Source organism: Balaenoptera acutorostrata, chromosome 16, assembly GCF_949987535.1.
Source record: "Balaenoptera acutorostrata chromosome 16, mBalAcu1.1, whole genome shotgun sequence".
Lineage (NCBI taxonomy): Eukaryota > Metazoa > Chordata > Mammalia > Artiodactyla > Balaenopteridae > Balaenoptera > Balaenoptera acutorostrata.
The window spans coordinates 11,569,290-11,597,138 of record NC_080079.1 but is presented as its reverse complement, the minus strand read 5'-3'; the positions used below and the strand labels follow the sequence as shown (position 1 = coordinate 11,597,138).

Genomic DNA, 27,849 nt, shown 5'->3' with positions numbered 1-27,849 from the left:
GTGAAATATAATGAGAGCAGCCTAAGAGCTGAAGGCCTCATTCAGCAGAGGTCAAGAAGGAGCTCAGAGCTTGAAAGGCCACCCTTTGGCAGGTCTCAAGGGCAGGGACCAGTGTGCCTGTGTGCTGGGAGAGGGTCCACCCTTCTGATCTGCTCTATGCCTCCAGCAGTGGGAGATAAGAGGGAATTGGAGATGAGAGGGAATGAGATGGGAGAAGGAAAAGATTAGGAAGAGGAAGACAATGTTAGAAGCTAAGGCCTCCTAAAAGTTTCCTGAGGAAAGGTAGACTGGGCTTTTTTATTTCTGTTTATTTATGTATGTATGTATGTATGTATGTATGGCTGAGTCAGGTCTTTGTTGCTGCGTGGGCTTTCTCTAGTTGCGGTGAATGCGGGCTACTTGTTGCAGTGCGTGGGCTTCTCGTTGCGGTGGCTTCTCTTGTTGCGGAGCACGGACTCTAGGTGCATAGGCTTCAGTAGTTGTGGCACACAGGCTTCAGTAGTTGTGGCTCGTGGGCTCTAGAGCGCAGGCTCAGTAGTTGTGGTGTGCGGGCTTAGTTGCTCCGCGGCATGTGGGATCTTCCCAGACCAGGGCTCGAACCCATGCCCCCTGCATTGGCAGACGGATTCTTAACCACTGCACCACCAGGGAAGCCCAGACTGAACTTTTGAGGCCATGTAGAAGGAAAATGTTTTTATCAATATTTTGCGACTTGGTAGCAGAAGAGAGGATAAATAGTTTGGTGCTAATAATACCCACAGTGACGATCACGTTGGGCAAAGGGAAGTGAGGAGAACTTCCCTTAGTTAGAAAATGACTTTTCCAGTGATTTGGCATTCTCTAATGACTATCTGGTTGTGATACTGTGTGGTTTTAGGGATGGCAATTAATGGTTGACCTACTTTGCCTCAGGAATACAAATACCACATGTTCACTTATATAATGAGTGCTTTGTAGGTAAGAGCCCTGACACACCCCTTGTTGTCAACAGAGTTAATATCTGTACTTTAGTTTCTTGTCCTTACTGTAGAAATAAAGTTTTGTGTATTTGGGTAGCAGAACAGTATTTGAATTGTTTCTTACCAGGAAAAAACAGCATTCAAAATAACATGTAAAACTAGGAGTGTAGATTTTGTTTCCATTTTTAAAACCTTCTCCTATATACATATATATATGCCTACATAATTTATACATATCTACAAAATAAATAGTATATAACTTTATATTTATTTTAAAAGTGTGGAAAGGTATGTATCAAAATATTAACCGTGTTAACAGTGATTGTCTCTGGGAGGTGAACTTATGAATGAGTTAGTATTTTTCCCTCTTGTTTCTTATTCATGTTTTCTAGTTTTTTATTTCAAAGAAAAAAAAAAGTTTTTCGTTATTGTCTTTAATGCAGAAATGTAAGTTTGAACAACAAAATAAGAGGTATAATTGCTAGATCTGCAGTATAGAATCTTATCTACAGAGTGATGGCGTACCTTTAAACCATGTACCCTTCTGTTCCCTTTCAGAGGATTCCACAGATGTGGGTGAGGAGGACAGCTTCCTTGGTCAGACTTCTGCTCACACGTCTACCCCACAGACATTTAGTTACTTCTCTCAGGTATCAAGCAGTAGTGATCCTTTTGGGAATATTGGACAGTCACCGTTAACAACTGCAGCAACATCGGCTGGACAATCAGCATTCTCCAAGCCCCCAGCTGCTCTCCCTTTTACAACCGGATCCCAAGATATGTCGAATGCATTTTCACCATCCATTTCGAAGGCTCAATATGGTGCTCCAGCTGCTTCACAAATGGGAATAAATACTTACCTGCCTTCTCAGCCTAGTAGTCTCCCTCCTTCAAATTTTGGGAGCCCACCCCAAGGAACGCCCCAACAAGGATACAATCCATATCGCCACACAGCTGTAAGCAGCAGGGCTAATCCTTATATTGCACCACCACAGCTGCAGCAGTGCCAGACACCAGCCCATCCTACCCATCCCCCGCCCTCTGGACCCCCTGTTCAGATGTACCAGATGCCTCCAGGATCTTTGCCATCGGTATGGAAACATGTTTTTATATCCTAATTATTCACTGTAATTTTTAATCTCTCTCATCTTAACCTATGTTTTTGAAAACCCTGTGCTTTTAATAATCAATATGATGACAGATTATTTTCAGAGGGTATGTTTTTGTAAGCTACATGCTTTGAAGTAAACAGTCTTTTAAAGATAGCTCATTGAATGGTTCATATTTTAGTTTATATTATCAATTTATGGAAGTAGTAATTGATTTTAATGAGTTAACCATATGCCAATATTTCCAGATTTAATGTAAGATACCAGTAACAAATGTCATCTAGGGACATGTTAGAGTCGGAGCAATAATTAACAGACTGCCAGCTTCTCATTTTTTTTTTTTTTTTAAATCTTTTATTTATTTATTTATTTATATATATTTATTTTTGGCTGTGTTGGGTCTTCGTTTCTGTGCGAGGGCTTTCTCTAGTTGCGGCAAGCGGGGACCACTCTTCATCGCGGTGCACGGGCCTCTCACTGTCGCGGCCTCTCGTTGCGGAGCACAGGCTCCAGACGCGCAGGCTCAGTAGGTGTGGCTCACGGGCCCAGTTGCTCCGTGGCATGTGGGATCTTCCCAGACCAGGGCTCGAACCCGTGTCCCCTGCAGTAGCAGGCAGATTCTCAACCACTGCGCCACCAGGGAAGCCTCATTTTTTAATTATACTACTCAATCAAAACACTCAATTAGTGGGACTAAAATTGATTACTCCAATAATTTCTTTTATTTACATTTATGGAGTTTGGATCTAGACAGTCAAACTGTCTCAGGGGAGCAATGGAATAACTTTTGCATTGGGTAAATTTTATGAAATTCCTTTATACCTTTTTTCCCCACTAATTATTCAACTGACTTCAAAAGGGAAGTGAACTGAATCAAAAAAAAGGGAAATGACTAAAAGGAGGAATTAAGAACCCAGCCCAGTGTGGCAGAGATAATAGTATTGCAATCAGAGTGTAACCTGACTTCTCTCTTGGGGATAGAGAATGGGTTCCATTTTACCATCTAATTTAAATCTTACCAATACACAAACTCTTGGTAATGTTGGATTTCAGCATATTGGAAAGTAACCAGATTTGTAGCATGTAATATAAGTTAGTATACTTTGTTTGCTGATGAAATTTTGTAAAGATTCCTAATTAAGAATTTTTAAAATGACAATTTTAAATATAAAGTTTGCAAAAATAAAAATAGGACAGAGAACACCCCAATACCCTAACCCAGATTTACCTGTCATGAACATTTGTTCTATCATTTGTGAACGTGCACAGTGACACGTGTTGGAGTATCCTTTCTCCCCTCCCTCCCTCCCTTCCTTTCTCACTCTGTATATGTGCAATTTTGGGGGGAAATATTTGAAGATGAGTTAAATACATTATGATTCTTTACTCCTAGATACTTCAGTGTGTATTTCCTGAGAATAAGGATATTCTTTTACATAACCACAGTACAGTTATCAACCTCAGTAAATTTGCATTGATAGAATATACTGAAATGATTTTTAATAAAAATTTTAAAAAATAATTGTATTCTGATTTTAAAAGTATTTTCAGTGCAGAAAATTTGAAAAATGCCAAATAGCCCAATGAATACAAATTGCCACTAGAAAACCCTGTTTTTATTTTATTTTATGTCTTTCTTATCCTTTTTTCTAGATAAAAGCATAGTGGTTTTTTTTTTCTTTTTAAATTTATTTATTTATTTATTTTTGGCTGCGTTGGGTCTTTGTTGCTGTGCGTGAGCTTTCTCTAGTTGCGCCTGAGTGGGGGCTACTCTTTGTTGTGGTGCATGAGCTTCTCACTGCGGTGGCTTCTCTTGTTTCAGAGCACGGGCTCTAGGTGCGCAGGCTTCAGTAGTTGTGGCGCACGAGCTTAGTTGTTCCACGGCATGTGGGATCTTCCCGGACCAGGGCTCGAACCTGTATCCCCTGCACTGGCAGGCAGATGCCTCACCACTGCGCCCCCAGGGAAGTCCCAACACAAGCATTATGTATGTCTTTTGTGAACAAGCAAGCAAGCATTATGTATGTTTTTTGTGAACATATTTTAGGTGTTATTAAGATTTTTTCTAAAATGTTTTTAATGGTTCTAGAGAATTCCAGCATAGGAGTAAAAGATGATTTATTTAACCAGGTTTCTATTAGACATTTAGATTGTATCCACTGATTGTCTATTATAAATAACTTTTTGATATACATTCTTATGGGTAAATTTTTACAATTATATCTTTAGTATGAATTCTTAGAAATGGAATGTCTAGGTCAAGGAATATGCACATTTTATTTTTATTTATATTTATTTATTTATTTTTGGCCATGGGGCTTGTGGGATCTTAGTTCCCTGATCAAGGATTGAACCTGGGCCACAGCAGCGAAAGCGCCAAGTCGTAACCACTGGACCAACAGGGAATTCCCAAGGAATATGCATATTTTAAAGATTAAATAAATCACAAGAGACATACTGCTAGGTTGATTTCTGTAAAGGTATTAGTTTACTTTGCCATCAGTGTGAGAAAGTCTTGTTCACTTTGCAACTGATTTTGGGGTTTGTTAGATTTTTAAAAATTTTACTTGCTTTGGAGCCTGGTTATTAAATAGTTGTCTAGAGAAATATTTAGGATAATCATTACTATGTTAGTTTGGGTCTGAAACATATACAGAATTGTTCCTTTGGACAGACGTGATGGTCCTAACTTTTGTCCCCCCCAGATTCCTCCTTCAGTGCAGCCAGGATTGTCCCCTCCAACCCAGCAGCAGGCACCTGCTAGACCTGCAGGTCCCTCTGTGCAAGCGTCATCTCCTTTTCTACTTCAAAACCAATATGAACCTGTCCAACCCCACTGGTTTTACTGCAAGGAGATAGAATACAGACAACTATGGATGCCTTTCAGTGTGTTTGACTCTTTGAATCTTGAAGAAATCTATAACTCAGGTAAGCACAGATCCTGCATCATTTGTATCTGATTTTAGGAAGAGAGGAATGAAGAGTATTTATCCATGGCCTACTTTTTATGAATGTCAAATTCTTTAATCCTTGTAGAGCCTGCCAGCCTCTGTACCTTAAGATGATAATATTAATATAAGTTCTGAGTTATTTGAGCAAGGTATTTGAAGAAATGTTTTAGTAATTTTCTTTTTTTGTTTAAAGGTAGTTTAAATCCAAGAAACAGAGTCGTTCATATAACCCAGGTGTCAGTTTTCTTATTTCCCTTATTTGTTTGTAGCTATAGGGCATTTATAAAGCATTTTCTATGGAACTCTTGTTCCTGAAGATGCTGTGAAAAAAGTGTTCCATGGTCAGATGAGTTTTGGAAGTGCTGTAACTACATCCATCTCTTGAGATAGTGCACAAGAGTGTGTTAAGACTCTGAGAAGTCTTCACTATAGAAATAGGTTTCTTTGTTTATCCTGATGATATTTCATCTTGGGACTTAAAAATCACCTATTCTTTAGAAGTATGCTTCATGGAGCATTGCTGCTTTGACTAAAAAAAAAAAACCAAAAAAACTACCAATTATTTGAATTATTTCATGATCATGCTTTTATATTTTACCCTCGTTATTTCTTCTCCACTTAAAAGAATCATCATTTTGAGCAGCACAGATTAATCTTAAACTTCTGTTTTTTAAAAAAAATGAGCTGAGTTCTTCTCTTTAAGGATAGACGAGTCACCATATTCATTATTTATTACTTTTAAATGTACCTTGTAACTGTCAAGTTAAAATGTGGTCTTTGTGCTCCAGTCCAGCCAGACCCTGAGAGTGTGGTTCTAGGCACTGATGGAGGGCGCTACGACGTTTACCTCTATGACCGGATGAGGAAAGCCGTGTACTGGGAAGAGGAGCCAGCTGAAGTGAGACGCTGTGCTTGGTTTTACAAAGGGGACACAGACAGTAGATTTATTCCCTATACAGAGGAGTTCAGTGAAAAACTGGAGGTACGTGGGCTTTATTCCTTTATGCTTTTCTTTAAAACACGTAGACTCTGTATACATTGGAGCCCCATGTAACACCACACACAATGGAGCAGACTTTATTTAGAAGACAGCCTATCTTGATCCTGTGTGCAAAGACGATTGCCTTTTAATTGGTGTCATCTTTTATGAGGTGCTAATTGTGGCCTCGGTGTCTAAAGATAGAATGTTTTTCAGGGGAACATCACAGATCTAATATAATAAGGTACTTACATCAAATCTTCAAAAGCGCTTAGGCTGCTATGACTTGCTGCTGACAGCAGATGCCAAGCAGATGGATGCTTTTCAAATTAATATTCAGTAAAAGGCTTGAAATTCACCTCTGGTTTATGAAAACAAATATAAGAATAGGAACAAATATTGTGAGACTTTTTAACCATCTTAAAATTGGTGGTTAATGTTGTTTTACATAATTGTGTTAACTTCTTGTTATAATTCTACTTAATAATTGAGTAATTAAATATTTGAAATAAGTTAAATGAATTCATCTGCATACATGGGAAATGGAGTATGGAACATACTCCATCCAGGGAAAAAAGCCCCTGATTTATAGTGTTTGCTGATTTCCATGGTGTAAATACTCCCACCATGGCCAATAGTAAGGTAGCAACATGATGTAACTGGACACAGAGTTGGGAAGCGGTATGTGTGATCAGCTCTTGTGAGCTGGTATGAGTGAGCTCTAACGCACCATTAGAAACAAAGGTTCATGGAACAACACCTACCTCACTAGGTGTCATTCACTTACATATTTTCTATGGCATTGAAAATATTAATTTTACAATTTATTACTGGTCATGACCCACAGTTTGAAAAACACTGATTTAGAGCCGAGTCAGAACCCAGGTAAGAAGGGCAAAGACTGAAAAGAAGGCAGAAAATTAATTTTGTTCCTGGAAATACCAAATATCAGGAGGCACCAGTCTCCTAAAACATAATTTTAATCATTTGAATAAGGAATAAAATATGTAAAGGAATGCTGATATCTTTGGCTTAATTTTAGACCTAAATAAATAGACAAATGTGTACTATAATTTTTCGTACCCTTGGCAAGACCCTACTGAAGGCATAACATCCCAAGGTTGAATGTTTAGTCCTATTATTTTGAAGCTAAAGTATATATTTTCAAGTCTAAGCAGTATTTGAAAGTGTATACTATATTTGATTATAAATGGGTGACACAGGCTACGAGGATGGAATTCATGTATTGACCATCTCAATAGCACATAGCTGTTCTTAACTTTAGGAGACCTTAGTTCCTGTTCAGCCTCTACCCAGGAAACTCAAGCCAGATCAGGGAAGAGGCAGAGGAGGTTAGGAAATGAAAAAGCCAGTGAGAAAATGAGAATCAAGTGATACATATTGCTAGTGTTGTAGATGATCCTGTCCTATCAGAGCACTAAAACAAAACAATAGAAGAGTTGGAAACAAAAAACACCTTAATTTGATAATTACACCAATGTCTGCATAGGAAACCAGGAGAACCTTTAGAAATTCCATTAGTACCAATGTAAGAGTTTAGCAAGTCTGTGGATATAAAGTCAGCATATAAAAATTAATAACATTCCTACACAATAGAAATAACCAATTAGAAACCATAATAAAAAAAAGAAGACTATAACACTAACAAAACTACAGGCTAAGTAGAAAAATCGTCCAACAAAAGGTATATATGAACTTTATGGAGAATAAACTATGAAGCAGAATTGAAGGATGTAAAAGATGACCTCAAAGAAATAGACCAAAATATTACATTCATAGATGCACAGTCTCAATATAATAAAGATGTCAGTTCTTCCCAAATTATTTTATAAATTGTATGTAATCCCAATCAAAGTCACATCAGGGTTTTTTAAGTAAATTTGCAGACTGCTCCTAAATTTTATATGGAAGATCAAAGTATCAAGAATAATCAAGACCATTTTGAAGAATGATAAGTGGAAACATACTCTACCAGACAAGATTTCTTATAAAGCTGTGGATTGAAAGGGAATAGGAAGAAATGAAAATAGCTCTTAAGATGGTGAATCTTTAAACATTTTTGTTTGTGATCTTTTAAAAAATGTAAACAAATATATTAAAAATCTTTTAAAAAGTAGTGAGGAAGAGGGTCAGCTGGATAGAGGCTGATGGAGAGGAATTGTTACTGAATGACTGCCCAGGAGACAAAAAGAAACACTTCTATTTTGACATGATTGTCAAATAATCACTGTTACTCAGTTTTAAAACTATTTATTTATTTGGTTGCACCGGCTCCTTAGTTGCAGCACATGGACTCCTTAGTTGTGGCATGCGAACTCTTAGTTACGGCATGCATGTGGGATCTAGTTCCCTGAACAGGGATCAAACCTGGGCCCCCCGCATTGGGAACTCAGAGTCTTCACCACTGCGCCACCAAGGAAGTCCCACTGTTACTCATTTAAAAAAAGACTTTGGGCAGTGGGTGTACCAGAGGTTCCCCCTTACCTGGTCTTGAATCTCTCTCCAAGAGACCCTCAGACTTTTGTCTTATAGACAACAGAATAGTGTCTCTGGAGGGAGAGTAAGAAAGTGGTGGGACAGTCAAGTCTTTGGAGTCAGAAGGTCGTGGGTGGGAGTGAACCACAGTTCTGCTTTTGCTCCTTACCTTTGTGATCACTGTGTGGTCTTGTGCAACTGTGAACTAAAAATGCCTGCTAGCATTAGAATTGTGTCCGCGCCCCCCCACCAAAAAAAAAAAAAAAAAAAAGATAGGTTGAGGTCTTAACCTCTAGTACTTCAGAATGTGACTTTATTTGGAAATAGGGTTGTTGCAGATATAATTAGTTAAGATGAGATCATAACTGGAGTAGGGTGGGCCCCTAATTCAATATGATTGGTGTCCTTATAAGAAGACAGTCATGTTAAGACAAACATGGAGAAGACCATGTGAAAGTAGAGGATTGGAGGGATGCATCTGTAAGCCAAGGAATACTACACATTGCTGACAGACCACCAGGAGCTAGAAAGAGGCGAGGAAGGAGTTCCCTATGAGTTTCAGAGGGAATGCGGCCCTGCTGACACCTTGATTTCAGACTTCTAGCCTCTAGAACTGTAAGGCAATAAGTTTCTGTTTTTATAAGCCACTCAGTTTGTGGTACTTTGTTATGGCAGCCCTAGGAAATTAATAGACTGTTTAAACCTTGGTTTTCACCTCTGTGTAATGGGGATAATATTATTTAGGGCTGATTGAGAGCAGTTAAGTGAGGTACTGTTTGTAAAATGATAATAAGTATGGTAGCCAGTTAGTACAGGAGAGCTGCTATTACTATTATTTTTATTACTATCATAGTTATAATTTTCTTCCACACTTTCTCTTAATAGATTTGTCTTACTGGATTGTATGTTGTTTCCATTGTAGGCTGAATATAAAAAAGCTGTAACCACGAATCAGTGGCACCGCAGATTAGAGTTTCCGAGTGGGGAGACAATTGTTATGCACAATCCAAAGGTAGTGATATTGTTTAAGATATTAAAGTGTTAGGTTTTTAAAAATAATTATTTTACTGAATGTTTGATAAATGTTTATTTTTATTCTGCAGTAGGGATATATTTATAACAAGTGCATTGCTTTTAAGTTTACTACAGTTCATATCGATGATAGAAGCTAAAATGAAATTTAAATTTGTCTTATGAAGTTTCTGTTTATGGTAACACATTAGCTGAAGCTTAGCATGCATCATTGAAGTTAAGCTTGATAAATTTTTGTACTTGATCCAGGCTCAGCAGACTTTTCTGTGAAGGGCCAGAGAGTAAATATTTAAGGCTTTGTAGGCCATGTAGTCTCTGAAAGCAGCTACAGGCAGTATGTAAACCAGTGGGCCTGGCTATTTTCAATAAAATGTTATTTATAAAAACAAGTGCTGGGCCAGGTTTGACCTGCAGGCAATAGTTTGCCTACCTTGCCCTTGATGATGGCTTGTTTCAACCTTTAAAGTAAAAATAAGTTCTTCCTCTTTATTTGTATCATCTCTGGAAACCTTTCTTGTTTTTTTAAAGATATTGGGTGTGGTGTTTAGAGTCTTCCATTTACCATCCTTAATCTCTCTAAGCTCCAGGTTCCTCACTTGCAATAAATAAGATTTACCTCCCAGGGTCATATTTTTGATGAAGTGAGGTAATTTATGCAAAAGCATCTAGCATAATGCTAGTAATATGGTAGTTTCTCAGAACATAGGCTATTTATTACAGAAAAGTGTAAAAGAAAAACAAAAACAACCTATATTCTAACCAACTCTATAGTCCTTACTGATATTAAAATAGGTAAAAATAAAAACATTCATATGCCATCAAAGTTTAAACAGTATAAAAGGGTATCAAATGAAAAACAAAAGCCTCTTACCTCTGCATTCCCCTAGTTTTGCCTCTTAATGGTAACCACACTTATCCTTTTGTTTTTTAATTGTTTTTTTTTAACTTTTGTTTTTTATATAAGCACACAAAATTTTACATAACATCTTGCATGCATTCGTTTTTTTGGGGGGGGGTGGAAGGTTAATGTTAAACTATTAATTTATTTTATTTTTTTAATTGAAGTATAGTTGATTTACAATATTATATTAGTTTCAGGTGTACAGCATAGCGATTCAGTAGTTTTACGGATTATACTCCATTAAAAGTTATTACAAAATAATAGCTATAATTCCCTGTGCTGTACAATATATCCTTGTTGCTAACCTATTTTATACGTAGTGGTTTGTGTCTCTTAATTCCATACCCCTGTCTTGCCCTACCCCTTTCCCTCTCCCTACTGGAACCACTACTTTTTTTTTTTTTTAATCTGTGAGTCTGTTTCTGTTTTGCTATCTATTGATACATTCGTTTTATTTTTTAGATTCCACAAATAAAGTGATACCATACAGTATTTGCCTTTCTCTGACTTATTTCACTACACACATTTTCTAGGTCCATCCACGTTGCTGCAGATTGCAGAATTTCATTCTTTTTTATGGCTGAGTAATATTCCATTGTGTGTGTGTGTGTGTGTGTGTGTGTGTGTGTGTGTGTATATATGTATGTATGTGTACCACATCATCTTTATCCGTTTGTCTGTTGATGGACACTTGGGTTGCTTCCATATCTTGGCTGCTGTAAACTGTGCTGCTATGAACATTGGGGTTTATTCCTAGGTATTTTATTCTTCTTTTTTTTTTTGGCCGTGTTGCACAGCTTGTGGGATCTTAGTTCCCCAACCAGGGATCGAACCTGGGCCCCCGGCAGTGCAAGCCCGGAATCCTAACCACTGGACCACCAGGGAATTCCCCCTAGGTATTTTATTCTTCATGATGAGATTTTAAGCAGGATTGTCTTTTTTTGCTTTCTCTTTCTGATAGTTCATTATTAGTGTATAGAAAAGCAACAGATTTCTGTATATTAATCTTGTATCCTGCAACTTTACTGAATTCATTTATCAGTTCTAATAGTTTTTTGGTGGAGACTTTAAGGTTTTCTATATATAGTGTCATGTCATCTGCAAATAGTGACAGTTTTACTTCTTCCCTTCCAGTTGGATACCTTTTATTTCTTTTTCTCTGACTGCTGTGGCTAGGACTTCCAATACTATGTTAAATAGAGGTGGCAGGAGTGGGCATCCTTGTCTTGTTTCTGAATTTGGAGGAAATATGATCAGCTTTTCATCACTGAGTGTGCTGTTAGCTGTGGGTTTTTTCATAAATGGCCTTTACTATGTTGAGATATGTTTCCTCTGTACCAACTTTGATGAGAGTTTTTTTTTTTTTTTACCATGAATAGATGTTGAATTTTGTCAAATGCTTTTCTGAATCTGTTGAGATAATCGTGATTTTTAATCCTTCCTTTTGTTAATGTGTGTATCACATTGATTGATTTGCAAATGTTGAACCATCCTTGCATCTTTGGAATAAATCCCACTTGATCATGGTGTATGATCCTTTTTATATATTGTTGGATTCGGTTTTAATATTTTTTTGACAGTTTTTGCATCTATATTCATTAAAGATACTGGCCTGTAATTTTCTTTTTTTTGTAGTGTGTTTGGTTTTGGTATCAGGGTAATGGTGGCCTCATAGAATGAATTTGGGAGTGTTCCCTCCTCTTCAATTTTTGGAATAGTTTGAGAAGGATAGGTATCAGCTTATCAGCTCTTCTTTATATGTTTGATAGAATTCCTGTGTGAAGCTGTCTGGTCCTGGACTTTTGTTTGCTGGGAGTTCTTTTTATTAGAAATTCAATTTCACTACTGGTGATTGGTCTGTTCAAATTGTCTGTTTCTTCTTGATTCAGTCTTGGCAGGTTGTATGGTTCTAGAAGTTTGTTTCTTCTAATATGTCCAATTTGTTGGCATATAACTGTTCATAGTATTCTCTTATGATTTTTTTTGTGTCTCTGTGGTATCGGTTGCTATTTCTCCTCTTTCATTTCTTATTTTGTTTATTTGGGTCCTCTCTCTTTTCTCCTTGGTAAGCCTGGCTAAAGGTTTATCAATATTGTTAATTTTTTTTAAAAAAAAAGAGCTCTTGGTTTCATTGATCTTTCCTATTTTTTTTTTTTTTTTGGTCTTAATTTTATTTATTTGCTCTCTGATCTTTATTAGTTCCTCCCTTGTGCTGACTTTGGGCTTTGTTTGCTCTTCTTTTTCTGATTCCTTTAGATGGTAGGTTAGGTTGTTTATTTGAGATTTTTCCATATGACACTGGACTAAATTTAATACAATTGATTTAACAGAATAGTATATGTCTTCCTGAAAAGTGGTAGGTAAATCTGTTTTGGACATTGAAATTGAATTTACACATTGTTATTTAGAGGATTTTGCCTTATATGTATTTATAAAACAAGGATTCCTCTATTTCTTTTATTTCTTATTTGTAAACCTGGATGTTTGTTATATTTTTAAATCAAGGCATACTACCTCTGATTTGGTTGTATTATTTTCCAACATAAGCATTGGAAATAATGGTATTGATTTACTTAGTTTTAATGGTTACTGAACACTAGCAGGACTGTTACAAAATTGATTTTGGAGGAACAGTACAAGTATCTGATTTATAAACTATACTATGAAGTAGTTTATTATGTGTTGAGATAAAGTATTTAGCTTATAGTGGGAATGAATTTGGTAGTGAGCTCTGTCATAATCCTTCTCTTGTATCTTGAAGGTTATTGTTCAGTTCCAGCCCTCATCAGTGCCAGATGAATGGGGGACCACACAAGATGGACAGACAAGGCCCAGGGTTGTAAAGCGTGGAGTTGATGATAACCTTGATGAAATTCCTGATGGTTCGTACAGTTTGTTTAGGACTAAGGTCATTTTTAGACTTCTCTATTTTAGAATGATGAAAAAAGGAAACAGTTATTAGGATTACCTGCCATAACATGCAGAAATCAGCCAGGTTGGCACAGATCTTTCCTTTTTATTACTTTTATATCTGTTTGTTCTTTAATTTAGAGTTCTGTTGAAGGTGCACAATGTAATATAGATTCTAAAATATATATTGTTGTGAAGAAGCACTTTGCTTGTTGAAACTAGGCTTTTGGCAATATTTTTGGGCTTGTTTTGTCATGCCTCAACTAGTTTGTATTACTTTAGTGCAGGAGTGGTGAATTTTTTCTGCAAAGGGCCAAGTGGTAAATATTTTAGGCTTTGCAAGCCACGCAGACTCTGCTGTATCTCTGCTCAACTCTGCCATTGTAGTGTGAAAGCATTTGTATGCAAACAAATGGGCCTAGCTGTGTTGCAATAAAACTTTATTTATAAAAACAGGCAGTGAGCAGGATTTGGAAATAAATGTACTCATATTATGAATCTGTATGAAATAACCAGAGTAAAATAGTAGATTTAACTTGGAAATGTTCATGTATAGTATGTATGAATCTAACAAAGAGAAGGATTTTGGGAAAAGATTTTGAAGTTTTATATTGGCAAATTGAATCTCCATGTGGGGCTTAGTGCCCTGGGGAGTTCTGAAGAAATTACAAGGTTATGGAGCCTCTATAGGTACAAAACTGATGATCGTCATTGGCTCACAGCTTCTGGAATCAGAAGTGGCCTGCTTCCTCCACTCCTTGGTCTAGTTCACTGTTATTTGCCAAGGTGGACTTTGAGCTGCGTTCATCTGATTTTGGCAAGTTTATGATGACAAAAGGGGTATTGAATATTGCTATTCAATTAAGAAATCCTAAACAGTCCCCAGCTTGTGTGTGTTTATGTATGTATGTATGTATGTATGCATGGATGAATGTATGTCTTTCTTTCTTTTGCAGGGGAAATGCCTCAGGTTGACCATTTGGTGTTCATAGTGCATGGCATTGGACCTGTGTGTGACTTGCGCTTTAGAAGCATTATTGAATGTGGTAAGCGTTAGTCACTTTATTTCCTGAAATGATTGGAGAACTACTAGAACTTTTAAACCTTCATTTTTAAGATGGTTTCCAGCTGTATACTGTTGGCTGAGGGACTGTAAGAGGAGATTTAAATGATCACTGGGCAATACTACTTTGTACTTGATTTGCTCTTATGACATTTATAACTCATAAAATCCTAGATTGTGAAGAATTAGAAGGGATCTTGGAAATAATTTAGCCTTTTTGACAGCCTCTGCCTGAGCACTTCCAGCCACTAGGAACACCTGTGTGTTGAACTGATTTATGGTGAATTAGTTGTGAGAAGTTGTTTAAAGGAACTGGGAATCTGCCTGGTTTACTTAAATTTTGGAAGTTTTATTTTTATGTTTGTAGTAATAGTTCATATTTATTGAATACTTGGTATGTACCAAGTATCTTGCATGAGTTGTATCATTTAACCCTCACAATGACCCTTTGGGGTATAGGTGCTGTTACTGTTATCTTTACTATTAGGTGAGGAACTGAGGCCCAGAGGATGAGTTAACCTCTCCCGTGTCACGGTCTGTAGGTTCTGGAGCAGGTAATTTGATTCCAGAGTCTACCCACAGTGCATTTCTGCCTCCCAGTAGTGGTAGTTGAGCTAATGTTTTTCAGTCATTTATATATTCCTGTAAAATAATGAAACATTAACAAGAACTTCCTAAAGGTTGGTTTTTTTTCTTTTTTGGACTAATTTTGTCATCTTTTTTTTCTTTTCTTGAAAAGTTTGTGTATAAAAAATACTGGCATAATTGAGGTAATTGCTAACTACTTAATCAAGCTAGGAAAATTTAATCAAGTTAATTTGTCTTCCCTGATTTTTTTTTTAAGTGGATGATTTTAGGGTGGTTTCTCTCAAATTGCTGCAGACACATTTCAAGAAATCTTTAGATGATCGGAAAGTAAGCAGAGTGGAATTCCTTCCGGTTCATTGGCATAGTTCCTTGGGTGGGGATGCCACAGGTGTTGACAGGTTTGTGGATTTTGATAGCTTGGTTTTCAGATTAGTCAAACTTAGATTCAAATTTTAAACTATAGTATAAAGTAGTTTATTATGACTTCAACAAATACACTTAAAAACTTTATATACTTGCTCTGACATATGATTAAACACTGTTAAGTTTATGTGCTACTTTGTGTGTGTGTGCACACACATGTATATATGTACATATGTATGTGTGTATTCCTATTGTAAATATTTAAGAGAATCTAAGAAACTTAAGCTGGTTTTAAAATACTAATCTGTAGTGGTTCACACATGGGGCTGTCCTGTACCCTATAGGATGTTTAGCAGCATCCTTGGCTTCTACCTCTAGATAAGAGTAGCACGACCTTACCCTTAATTTAACAACCAAAAATGTCTCTAGTCATTGCCAGATGTCCCCTGGGGATAAAGTCACCCCTGGTTGAGAACCACTGATTTAGATTATTGTTTCTCAGTGGAGACTCTTCTGGCAGGACAATTCTGTGTCATGTAAGACTTGTGTGTATTGTAGGCCATTTAATATCCTTAGTCTAAATGCCAGCAGCACTTAACCAGGCACTGTGACAACTAAAAATGCCTCCGCTCAGTTTGGAATGCTTCCAGTTGGGAAGCACAGATTTAGAAAATATTTATGCTGGGGACACAGGGCTAATGACATACTTGGATTTTAGTGAACGTCATGATGTTTCAGGGCACGTGCTTTAATAAAACTAACCCTACAAGCATTCTGTTCTCTCCATGTGAAGCCCTGTTATGGGGATGCTTTCTTTCTCTGTGGGTATTCCTGAAGTATGGCCATTCTCAAATCAGGAAAGATTTTCATTCCATTAAGCTCCTTTTTTACTTCTTGCTACATTCTCTATTGTCCTGGCCACCCACAATTTTTGTCAGGTATCCTGATTTCCAGTAAACTGGAAGAAAAATGGAAGAGTAGGCTTTCCTCTTTAAAAATGAATTAAAAATCTTCGTTTTGGCCTTATTTTATATGATAACTTCAGAGAATCCCCAAGTTCATAGTATAGTTACAGGCACAAATGGCAACTTTTTTGGTTTATCTTGATTTGTTTACAGTAACTGTCCATAAAATCAACTCATAATTAGTCTGTGGGATCTTTTTTTACTTAGTGTATTTTCAGGATTCAAAATTAAAACTTTTAAAAACCGATACATTTAAGGTGCTTACTGACTGAACATACTTCTTTTTCTTTCTAAACAGGAACATTAAGAAAATCACTTTACCAAGTATTGGTCGGTTTCGTCACTTTACTAATGAAACCTTGCTAGACATTTTATTTTACAATAGCCCCATCTACTGTCAGAGGATTGTGGAGAAAGTGGGATTGGAGATGAACCGTCTGTATGCACTCTTCATGAGTCGGAACCCAGACTTCAAAGGAGGGGTCTCTGTTGCTGGTCACAGTTTAGGTAAAACTTCCAAATATCCACATTTTAAATACAATTTTTGTTGAGTCATCACTGCTTTCAATGTGGGTGACGTTGTTAGTTCAAGATTTAGAATTATAGATTTTAAGTTTTATAAAGGGTAGAAATGAATGCTTTGAGTTTACATTCTGCCTTATTTGCCTTTCATGTCACCTAGGAATGCTTTATATTTTAATTTATTCTGCTACTTGGTAAAACAAGAATATTGATTATCAGATCTTGATTAACATCTAACTTTATGTGACTTCTGCTTGGGACTTTGAACAAAAAAAAGGAGGAGAATTTATTTAGTGTTATAAAAGCACCTAGTACATTATAAAGCAAAATGCTTCTTTTTTTTTTTTTTTTAAGGTTCTTTAATATTGTTTGACATCCTTTCTAATCAAAAAGATTTGAATTCATCAAAGTCTCCTGGGCCTTTAGCTGTTGCTAATGGAGTTGTGAAGCAGCCACATGTTCAGGAAAAGCAGGTATGGCCCAATTGACCTCTGGATTCAGAGTTGGAGCTGAAGAGTTTTCCAAAGTCTGAACTGATTCTATGTAACAAAATACCCTGAGCTTTAGGAGTGCAATGGAATCATAGAGCTCATTATTTGAGTTTCTCACTCGTCTTCCTTATGAATTATAAATTTAAATGTGAGAGACAGTTTATGTTTTCTTTAAAAAATGTGAAGTAAATTATTGTAGGAAATGGGAGCATGAGTGATTTACTAAATTTATATACTTTTTCAGAATATTCAAACTTTGGATAGCAAACTGCCAAAAATTATGATTTGTGTATAGGACAGAATTAAGATTTTTCCATAGATCAGAAGACATTTTATGGGAACTTTGTAATGTTCTCCCAACTTTTTTTTTAAAAGATACCTGAAGAGCCAAAGCTGACGTTGGATGAGTCTTGTGACCTTGATGTTGAAAATGAAGAAGTCCTGACTTTGCAAGAAACTCTGGAAGCACTTAGCCTCTCTGAATACGTTAGCACTTTTGAAAAGGAAAAGATTGATATGGAATCTCTGGTATTGTTGATAGTTTGATTCATTTTTGTCTAAAATTGTTTTTCCTGTGTATGAGATTGAAAATTAATAAGATTTAAACACTTTTACATCACAATGCATTCAGATAAGGCAGAGACTTAAACGTTTAAAAAAAATTGAAAAAAACAGGAGAACTTTTTTTAATAATCTGGGAAGGCTTTTCTAAGTATGACATAAAACCCAGAAGCCATAAAGGAAAAAAAATTGCATAGCAGGGGATGGCATAAACAATATCTGAAGCCCAACAATAGGTTAAGAAGACTGTTTGCAACACACATTATAAACAAAGGGTTTATTTTCTTACTATTCAAAGTTTCTATAAGTTAGTTACACAAAGACCATCAACACAATAGGCAAATAGGCAAAGAATATGAACAGATGATATTCAGAAAAGAAAATAACAAATGACTTCTTATCATATGAAAATTCTGAAGAGAAATATAAATTAAAAGTGCAGTGAGGAACTTCCCTGGTGGCACAGTGGTTAAGAATCCGCCTGCCAATGCAGGGGACACGGGTTCGAGCCCTGGTCTGGGAGGATCCTGCATGCCGCGTAGCGGCTGGGCCCATGCGCCACAACTGCTGAGCCTGCACTCTGGAGCCCACAAGCCACAACTGCTGGACCCGTGCACCGCAGCTACTGAGGCCCATGGGCCTAGAGCCCGTGCTCCGCAGCGAGAGGAGCCACCGCAATGAGAAGCCAGTGCACCGCAACGAAGAGTAGCCCCTGCTCGCCGCAACTAGAGAAAGCCCACGTGCAGCAGCGAAGACCCAACGCAGCCAAAAATAAATAAATAAATAAATTTATTTTTAAAAAAAGTGCAGTGAGGTTTTTTTAACCTATCAGTTTGGCAAGAATATTAAGAGTTTGATATTAATATACTATGTGGCCGGGATGAGGGGAAATAGGAACTGATGATAGTTTGATTCATTTTTGTCTAAAATTGTTTATCCTGTGTATGAGGAAAGAATTCTGTACAACATGCATGTATTTTCTGTTAAAAATTAAAAGAATGACTTAGGTGTGGAGGCCTAAAATTTTACAACCTAAATTAATTCATGATTTTAAAAAAATTACCTGAGGGTGGGGGCAAGAAGGAAGTTAACTTTAAACAAATTGGATATTCAGTTGCCTTAGATGATACGTTTTCTTTTCATAATTTCCTTTTTTTAATTTCAGTTCATGTATCATTAGATTGACTAATTAATGTACTTGTTTGTTTTCTTTTAAAGCTTATGTGTACAGTGGATGACCTGAAGGAAATGGGGATACCCCTTGGACCCAGGAAGAAGATAGCTAACTTCGTAAAACATAAAGCAGTCAAACTGGTAAGGTTCATCTCTGCACCTAAAAGAAAAAACTCATCTGTGACTAGCTTGTTTATATTTTGGAAGTTTTTGTTAATATCATCATGGTTAGGTCAGCTACTGTGCTCCCTGCCCAAGGGCACAGTAATGGAGTTGATGGAAGGCGTGACTTGGGAGTCAGCCAGAACTGGATTCAAATTCCAATTAAGTGCCAATTCCTGGTTTTCCTGGGGCTGAGCAAATTCCGGGATGAAGGACTTTCAGCCTTAAAATTGGTATTTGGAAATTTCCCAGTGCAACAACTGGGTAAGTCCTGGACAAAAAGATGACTTGGTCTACCCTGATTCCCAGTTCAACCACTTAGTAACTACATATTCATGAGCAATTTGCTTAACTTTTCTGGTCCATGGTTTCCTTCATTTAAAAAACAGGATTGATAATGCCTTCCTTATAGGATTGCAGTGAGGATGAAGTAATGCATGTGTAGCTTATCATCCAATAAATGTTAGCTCATTTTCTCTCTTCCCAGTCCTTCTCACCATCTAAAGAGATAAGAAGGAACACAGATACATTTCATTAAGTAATAGCCAAAAAGCAAAAGTTGTCAACAATCCAAATCAGAGCAATACCAGCGGCAACTAAAAAACATTTCAAAAGAATAAAACAATTGGGGATAACTCGTTTTATTTAATTTTCATTAAGTTAACTCTACAGAGATTTTCTGTATACTTAGAAAAATTAGGTAACACTTAGGGTGGCTATTTTATTTTTATTGTATTAACTTGGTCTTCGCTGATCCTTCCATCTTTTGAACTTCTGTGGTTCTTTAATTTGTGTTACTTCTTTGGAACTTAACATATGCCACTTCTTTATATGTAATATGACTATAAAGTCATAGGACTGATTTGTTATGATTAGCTTAAGCAATTGAGTTGTTCTGCATTTTATGAGTATATCTTTTGGATCAGGCATGTGCTGAGTCCTTGGGATTTGGAGATGAACTGAGGGTATGCTGTCTAGTTAGGGGGAGAGATTTGACCACAGATGATGCATCAGTGCTGCCTGTTCTGTCAGAGCCAGGTGAGGCCTGCCCGGGAGAGAAGGGGCTGGGGTTGGTGAGAGAAGACTTCTCCAAGGTGTTGGTACTTGAGCTTGAAGGAAGGGTAGGGCCAGGGGAAATGGCCTTCCGGGAGTGGGCAAGTGTTTTTCTGCAGCGGAAACAGCAGTCGAGCTGAGAATAAGGTAGAGCACAGGGTCCCGAGGGACGGAATGGCAGATGTGGCAGATTTCATTTATGAGGGAGTGGTCCTCAAACACATTCTTATGGCTGTGAAAGTCATGGTGCTTTTAAACTAACATCATGAAATGCTTACTTACTTATTAATTTTTATGACAAATTATGATTTAGCACCAAGTCATCTGTTTAGTCTAAAGTTTAATTTTTACTTCAGAAATGTTAAAATTTAAAGCTATGTGCTGTAAGCCATATTATAAAATTTCAACCATGAGCAAATGTGCTTATAATAAGTGAGTTTTTAGACATATTGATTCCTTCCTGGATTTTCCATTAATATTTGCTGTCTTTTGCAGTTGGCTAGGGCCTACTGGCTGATACGGAGTACTAAAGGAAAAAAACAATTGGAGCAGATCTTAAAGTTGAGACAATTCTATTATCAACTTGAATTTTATGTTAATTTTGTGTGTGTGTGTGTGAACTGGGCCACATTTTTAGCAGCAGTGTAAACCACTGGTTCAGTTCTAAGGGGACACGGTGTGAGAACCACTGCTGTAGGTCAGTGGAGCAATGAGGGCAGTTCCATGACTGGGCTGGTGTTTTAGGGAGTTCACTTGGTTACAGTGCGGGGATGGAGTTGGAAGGGGATGAAGCTAGAGGCTGTTAGGAATCTCCGGGCATAGTCACTGTAATTATGCAGTGACTCATTGAGAGATGATAGGGGTGTAATAGGAAATGGAAAAGAAAGGTGCAACTCAAAACACATTTTAGACACAGAATAGTGTTTTTGATGGTTGACTGGAGGCGACAGTGAAGATTGAGTTGAGAGGCAACATCTCTGGCGAGCACAGTGGTCACACCAAAACCAGGATGCAAGCGTGCTAGTGTTGTTCCTTTCCGCCAGGCTGTGTTCTCCAGTGTGAGCACGTTCATCTCCATGTGCACGTCAGTGAAGCACAGGCCTGTAAAAACACAAAAAGAACAAATGAGAAGCTATGTTTCCAGGTCCTACATCTGTCCCCGACTTTATTTTGTAAATAAAAGGAAAAAAAGTAGAAAAGTATTCTATAGTTCTTGAAAAATCTCTAGAAGGAGGCTGGTTTGGCTCCTGTAGTAGCTTGGATATATAAGTAATGGCATTATAAGAATGTTTTGAAAGGAGTAAAAAAATCTATAAAGTCATCTTATTTTTTAAACTCAAAAGTAATTGCCTCTGGATGAACCATGAAACTTTGTCAGCCGTGTTGCCATTGATTGCTCTGTTATTCCTAGTTAACAAGGTGCTGCCAGATCAATAATAAGATAAAATGGTGCGTCCTGTTGATTTAGTGTAACCGAAATAATGGAACCAAAGTTAGTTAGCCTGTTATTTTAATAAAGAGGTCAAATATTTGTGGTCTGAGCTTTTCTTTCCCCTTTGTAAGCCATCTTATTCATTTTCCTTTGAAAAGGAATAATTTTTAGTGCTGGGAATATTGATACTCAAGTATGTGTATTTTGGCTCATTTTGTTTTAAAGTTATTGCATGTGTCTAGGAGGGGAAACAGAACAGCAGTTCGCAGTAGGACAGTTCAGGATCTGTTTAGACAGCTCTCTTAGCAATTTAGATTGTTAAGTTCTATGAGGATAATGGGAGGTACTTCCAAGTGAGAAAGCAAATTTAAACTGAAGAACCTTGAACATGTTCTTCATTTTGGGTTTTAGGTTTAATCTTGTGGTGCCTCCGAAGGGCAGAGATAACCAAGCCTTCCAAGACTTTAACGGTGGAATCAGTTCCCAGCTGGCTGGTGGAGAGTTTTCTTTATTCTGTATTGCCTTTGAATTAACCAATTGGACTAGTTTCCAGGTTTCCTAGTATTTGGAATTTATTGATAGACAAGACCAATTTGGCCAGCTGTTTTGTTTAGGCACTGTCAGTAGCTGGGGTTTTTTTTTAAATTAATTATTTAATTTTTGGCTGCGCCATAAGGCTTGTGGGATCTTAGTTCCCCAGCCAGGGATTGAACCCAGGACCACGGCAGTGAAAGCGCCGAGCCCTAACCCCTGGACCACCAGGGAATTTCCTGTCAATAGCTGTTTAAACAGAGACTTAACACAGTCATTCACAGCTTGGGGAATGAGGGCCAGTGAAACCCGTGAATCCACCACGATGGTTGTTCACATTCCCCTGACATTGTTGCTGCTGTATCAGGGTGTGATCACAAACCCACACGAGCAGATTTTATCTCATTACTACAGAGGTATGCCTGTTCTATAGACGCTCCCAAAGATTTTCTTTTTTTTTTTTTTTTTTTTTTTAATTTTTTTTTTTATAGCTACTTTATTTATTTATTTCTTTATTTTTGGCTGTGTTGGGTCTTCAGTTCCTGCGAGGGCTTTCTCTAGTTACGGCAAGCGGGGGCCACTCCTCATCGCGGTGCATGGACCGCTCTTCATCGCGGTGCGCGGGCCTCTCACTATCGCGGCCCCTCCCGCCGCGGGGCACAGGCTCCAGACGCGCAGGCTCAGTAGTTGTGGCTCACGGGCCCAGATGCTCCGTGGCATGTGGGATCTTCCCAGACCAGGGCTCGAACCCGTGTCCCCTGCATTGGCAGGCAGACTCTCAACCACTGCGCCACCAGGGAAGCCCAAGATTTTCTTATTTATGAAATGCATAGATCTTGAGTATTCACTACAGTAAGTTTTGACAATTTTTGCACCTGTGTAATCACCAGCTAAAACAAGAACTAGAACATTTCTGTCACTCAGATAGTTCTCTCATGCTTCTTTCTGGTCCACTCCCCCTCCCATACAACTACTATTCTGAATTTGATCACTATAGGATAGTTTTGCCTGTTCTAGAAGTTTATATAAATGGAACCAACACTGCATACTCTTCTGTATCTAGCTTCTTTTACTCAAAATAGTGTTCTTGAAATTCATATAATTGTTGTTTTATTTGCAGTTTACTCCTTTTTATTTCTAAATAGTTATTCCATTGTATGAATGTACCACAGTGTGTTTATCTGTTCTTCCCAGAATGCTTTTGAGGAAAATTTGTCAGTGGCTCCGTGTAGACATAATGGTGTAAAGATGTTGAATGAATAAATTTCTCTTAAGTTACATGTCTTTATAGGAAGTATATATTTTACAGTTATATAAAGTACTTCTAAATTATCTGGCTAAAGTTGAGATCACAAAGGAAGAAGTTGGCATTTTAAAAAATTTTAGTAAAATTTTAAATTATATAGAAAAGTGGAGAGCAAAGAGTATACTAATAGCTAATATTTAGATTTAACTGTAGCTGTTTTGCCACATTTTGCTTTTGTTCTTAATTTTCTTTTTCTTAAGAATTTTAAAGTAGATTATAGACATCATGGTATTTTTTTCCTTAAATATTTAGTATGTATCTCTAAAAAGACATTTCCCTAATAACCACAGTACCATTATTATGCCTAAGAAATTACTAATCATTCCTTAATATTGATATAGATATTTCGTAGTGATAGCTGATAACTTTTTTTCCCTCAGTTCTATTATGAAAATTTGGTATTTCACAGGAACAGAAAAAAGCATCAGAAAAGAAGGCAGTGATGGCTGCTTCGACAAAAGGACAAGAGGAAAGTGCTCAGAAAGCTAAAGAAATGGCTTCTTCTCCCTCAGAATCTGAGTCCAAGAGGAAACTCCCACTCGGAGTTTACGTTTCTTCTGTGCACGTTGATTATGAGTCTTTTGAAGTTGGCACTGGACAGGTAAGTTAACATATTGACTTGGGCCATGTATTTTATGTTGGAATCACATATCTGTATTATTTGGGTTAGCTTTAGATTCTTTAAATATTTATTCAACAGGTTTTTTTTGGTCGGGGGGAGAAAACTGATTTTCTCTTAATAAAAACTGTATGCTTCTTTCATAATGTTCGAAATGAGGGACTGAATGTCCCTCAGTTTGAAATTGTCCTTATTCAATTTTTTTCACCCCTCATAATTTTATAGCATTAGTGTCTCAGCCACTAGCAACAGAAGTGGTGATAGTTAGAAAATTATTTTCAGAATATACTTAAACTTCTGTGAGAGGTGCTTGCTACAGTCCCTCAACTTATGTTTTTTATTACTCATAATTCTTCCCTGGGGGAAGCTCTCAGTGGACCTCTGTCACGCACTTGGATTATGCCATTCATTGTTCTTCATTCTCAGGGTACTAAAATGATGAAGACTCATATTCTGTCACTGAGCAACAAACAAAAGAGCTTTGTAAATTATAGAGTGCTGTCCGAATGTGGGTGCTTTCTCTCACCCTAGGCAGTTCTCAGTGAACTGAGAGGTTTCCCCCAAACAAGAGCTCTTTTGGGATAAATTACATTTCTGATGGAAAGAAACATGCCTAATGAATGAGGATGGTAGTTATAATGGAAGTAACAGTCATTGGATGCTTAAAATATGCTAAGCACTTTATGTGGATTAGGTTATTTATTTTTCAACCACATTATGAGTTTGGCATTGTTATGATCCCCATTTTATAGATGAGGAAACTGAGGTGGAGGCAAGAGAGGTTAAGAAACTTGCCCAAGGTCAGTCACACAGTGAGGAGTGGAGTCAGGATTCAAACCCAGGCAGTTTGATTCTAGAGTCTGTAGTTTTGACCACATTTATAACTAAAATAAATCTAATACTTCCGTACACTATATATTTTATGCTTTTTACTTACTTCTTACTTACTTCTGTATACAGTAAGTAAAAGTATAGTCAGAAGATGTATTAGTATGTAAAGATTTCAAAAGGACATGTTTTGGTCCCTTTCAGCTAGCAGCAGCGTCCGTGGCAGTGGTTGTCAGCACTGTAAGCCACACCTGGAGGGGTGTCATCTGTATTGGGATGCTTTTAATTAAGTGCACTTCCAGTTTGAACTTTTGAAGTTTGCATTACATGACATTGGAATGACCATCTGTCATTGTTTTCTGATCCTTTCTAGGTTTCTGTTATTTACAACTCCTTACACTTTGAACCAGAGATTTTCTTTGCCTTGGGATCTCCAATTGGTATGTTTCTCACTATTCGAGGAGTGGATAGGATAGATGAGAACTACAGGCTTCCTACCTGCAAAGGATTCTTCAATATTTATCACCCAGTGAGTGAACTGCATTTACTTCTTTTTTTTTTTTTTTAAACAGATGTAACTTTATTTATTTATTTATTTATTTTTTTGGGTGTGTTGGGTCTTCGTTTCTGCGCGAGGGCTTTCTCTAGTTGCGGCAAGTGGGGGCCACTCTTCATCGCGGTGCGTGGGCCTCTCACTGTCGCGGCCTCTTGTTGCGGAGCACAGGCTCCAGACATGCAGGCTCAGTAGTTGTGGCTCACGGGCCCATTTGCTCCGCGGCATGTGGTATCTTCCCAGACCAGGGCTCGAACCCGTGTCCCCTGCATTGGCAGGCAGATTCTCAACCACTGCGCCACCAGGGAAGCCCCATTTACTTCTATTTTGAAGAAGACGAAGCACCAGTCCTCTTTATCCTAATAGAGTCTCAGATTCTTATTTCTTAGGAATTAATACTGATTTTGATTTTGTACAACTCAGCTCTCTGACCTAAAAAATACAGTCTGATACTTTCCAATAAACTTTTCTACCAAAAAGCCTTTGTTCAAGGAAATAATTTTCTTGCTTTGCTTGCCAAGTAATTTTACCCACAAACTTGAAAGTCTTCTTATAATTACCAGTATTTGAATAAGGTGTGAAAAGAAAATCAAAATCTCTGGTTTGCCAGATACCTGTTTTCTCACTCAACTAAGATATATAACTCAAAACAGCTTTTCATAGATTTCTAATTCTTCTATTTATAGCTTGATCCAGTGGCATATAGATTAGAACCTATGATTGTACCAGATTTGGACCTAAAAGCAGTTCTCATTCCACATCACAAAGGCAGAAAAAGACTTCATTTAGGTAAAAAGCAAATACTATAAAAACTTGTTTCCTTCCTGTCATTTTGTAATCTGTCATTTGTAATGAATTGTGTCCTTCCTCTCATTTGTAATGAGTTATGAAAATTTTAACACTAAGTTCTTATTTATTTAAATGCCTGCATTGTTCAGAACATGTTTACTAATTATTTGCAGGAGCTGTAAAGTTATGAATGAGTTCCTTCTCCTTAATGATTTCTCCTTGATAACATTCTAATTGTTGACATAATAAGGAATGGGGAAAGTTGGTAATAAAGTGATGAGGTGCATAGATTTTGATAGAATTTGGTTATAGTTTTTGGAATTGGGAAGCAAAGTAACTTTTGAACTAATGACCAAACCATCAAGAAATAAAAATTTGATGATAAGTCAAGCGAGCTGTTTTTTCCTTGCTAACTAAACAGACTTCTCCTATTTAAAAAATTCATTAAACAAAATGGATTGATAATAATTCCAGGTAGGGTTTAGGTTTCTTTTATGTCTACTAATGGTGTATAGTACTTCTTATCCATAAGTTTAAAAGAAGGAACAGTGATCATGCCCTCTTATTTAAAATATTTTTCTTTTTTTTTTTAATGTTGCACCATGCTTTATAAACACAATTAACTCTTTTGAAGTTAGATGAGAAATTTGATACTCTAAGACTATGAATTCATATATTTTTTATTAGACAAAAGCTGAAAAGGTGAAGGGGCAGGAGTTTCTTCATTTTTAAATTAGAAGTTTAAATTGTGGTTATATCAGAATCTCAAATTCTCAAAACCATTTCACCAATACGTATTAGAAAAACAACCATCTTTTTAATCTTGTGGGCCCATTTTTTAACTTACAGTAAAAAAAAAAAGCACATAAATGTGCTTATTACATTTTTATGGTATTTGAACTCCTTTTTTTTTGGAGAGAGGAAATGTATAAGTTTAGGCTGGATCAAGTTTAGTTGTTAAAAAAAAATGACAGAATAAGACTCCTCAAAACATTTTAACACGTTGGAAGTTCTTGGCTGAGAAACTCCATATATTTGACATTTAAGAGAAGAGTAAGAGGTGTTATTCTGTCTGAGAATAGTATAACTTTTGTTTTAATTTTTGTGATGCAGAATTTAACCCAGTAACTAATAACTTGATATGTCATCTTAATCTCTTTAGAGTTGAAAGAAAGTCTCTCTCGTATGGGATCTGATTTGAAGCAGGGTTTCATTAGCTCTCTGAAAAGTGCTTGGCAGACATTAAATGAGTTTGCCCGTGCTCATACCTCTTCAACTCAGCTGCAAGAAGAATTGGAGAAGGTAGCCAATCAAATCAAAGAAGAAGAAGAAAAGCAAGTAGTTGAAGGTAAATTTGACTTTTGAGGCATTTTCCAGTACAAATATTATTTGTGAACATAGCACACATAAATTATTTGATGATGGTTTTCCACTGTAGTCTTTTTTGTTGAAATGTAGAGGCTCTTCCTATAAAGGAAAGTCAGTTAGGATAAACTGTACTTCAAAATGCCTG

General features: G+C 37.0%; 1 protein-coding gene and 1 non-coding gene across 4 annotated transcripts in view; one reads left to right on the top strand and one right to left on the bottom strand.

Annotated features, from left to right (window-relative positions):
* The window catches only part of SEC23IP (SEC23 interacting protein), a 40,953-nt gene that overhangs the window by 4,098 nt on the left and 9,006 nt on the right, over window positions 1-27,849 (top strand). For all 3 annotated transcript variants that reach the window (XM_007173194.2, XM_007173193.2, XM_007173192.2), the window contains exons 2-16: window positions 1,518-2,050; window positions 4,774-4,996; window positions 5,808-6,001; window positions 9,417-9,506; window positions 13,189-13,309; window positions 14,294-14,383; window positions 15,245-15,386; window positions 16,615-16,823; window positions 17,193-17,311; window positions 17,705-17,857; window positions 19,109-19,204; window positions 23,957-24,148; window positions 25,368-25,523; window positions 26,234-26,336; window positions 27,499-27,684. In XM_007173194.2, coding sequence (XP_007173256.2) covers window positions 1,518-2,050; window positions 4,774-4,996; window positions 5,808-6,001; window positions 9,417-9,506; window positions 13,189-13,309; window positions 14,294-14,383; window positions 15,245-15,386; window positions 16,615-16,823; window positions 17,193-17,311; window positions 17,705-17,857; window positions 19,109-19,204; window positions 23,957-24,148; window positions 25,368-25,523; window positions 26,234-26,336; window positions 27,499-27,684 — 2,607 coding nt within the window. The remainder of the gene's footprint in view (window positions 1-1,517; window positions 2,051-4,773; window positions 4,997-5,807; window positions 6,002-9,416; window positions 9,507-13,188; window positions 13,310-14,293; window positions 14,384-15,244; window positions 15,387-16,614; window positions 16,824-17,192; window positions 17,312-17,704; window positions 17,858-19,108; window positions 19,205-23,956; window positions 24,149-25,367; window positions 25,524-26,233; window positions 26,337-27,498; window positions 27,685-27,849) is intronic.
* On the bottom strand, window positions 11,240-11,312 carry TRNAA-UGC (transfer RNA alanine (anticodon UGC)). The gene has a single exon. It is a non-coding gene; the product is annotated as a tRNA-Ala (tRNA).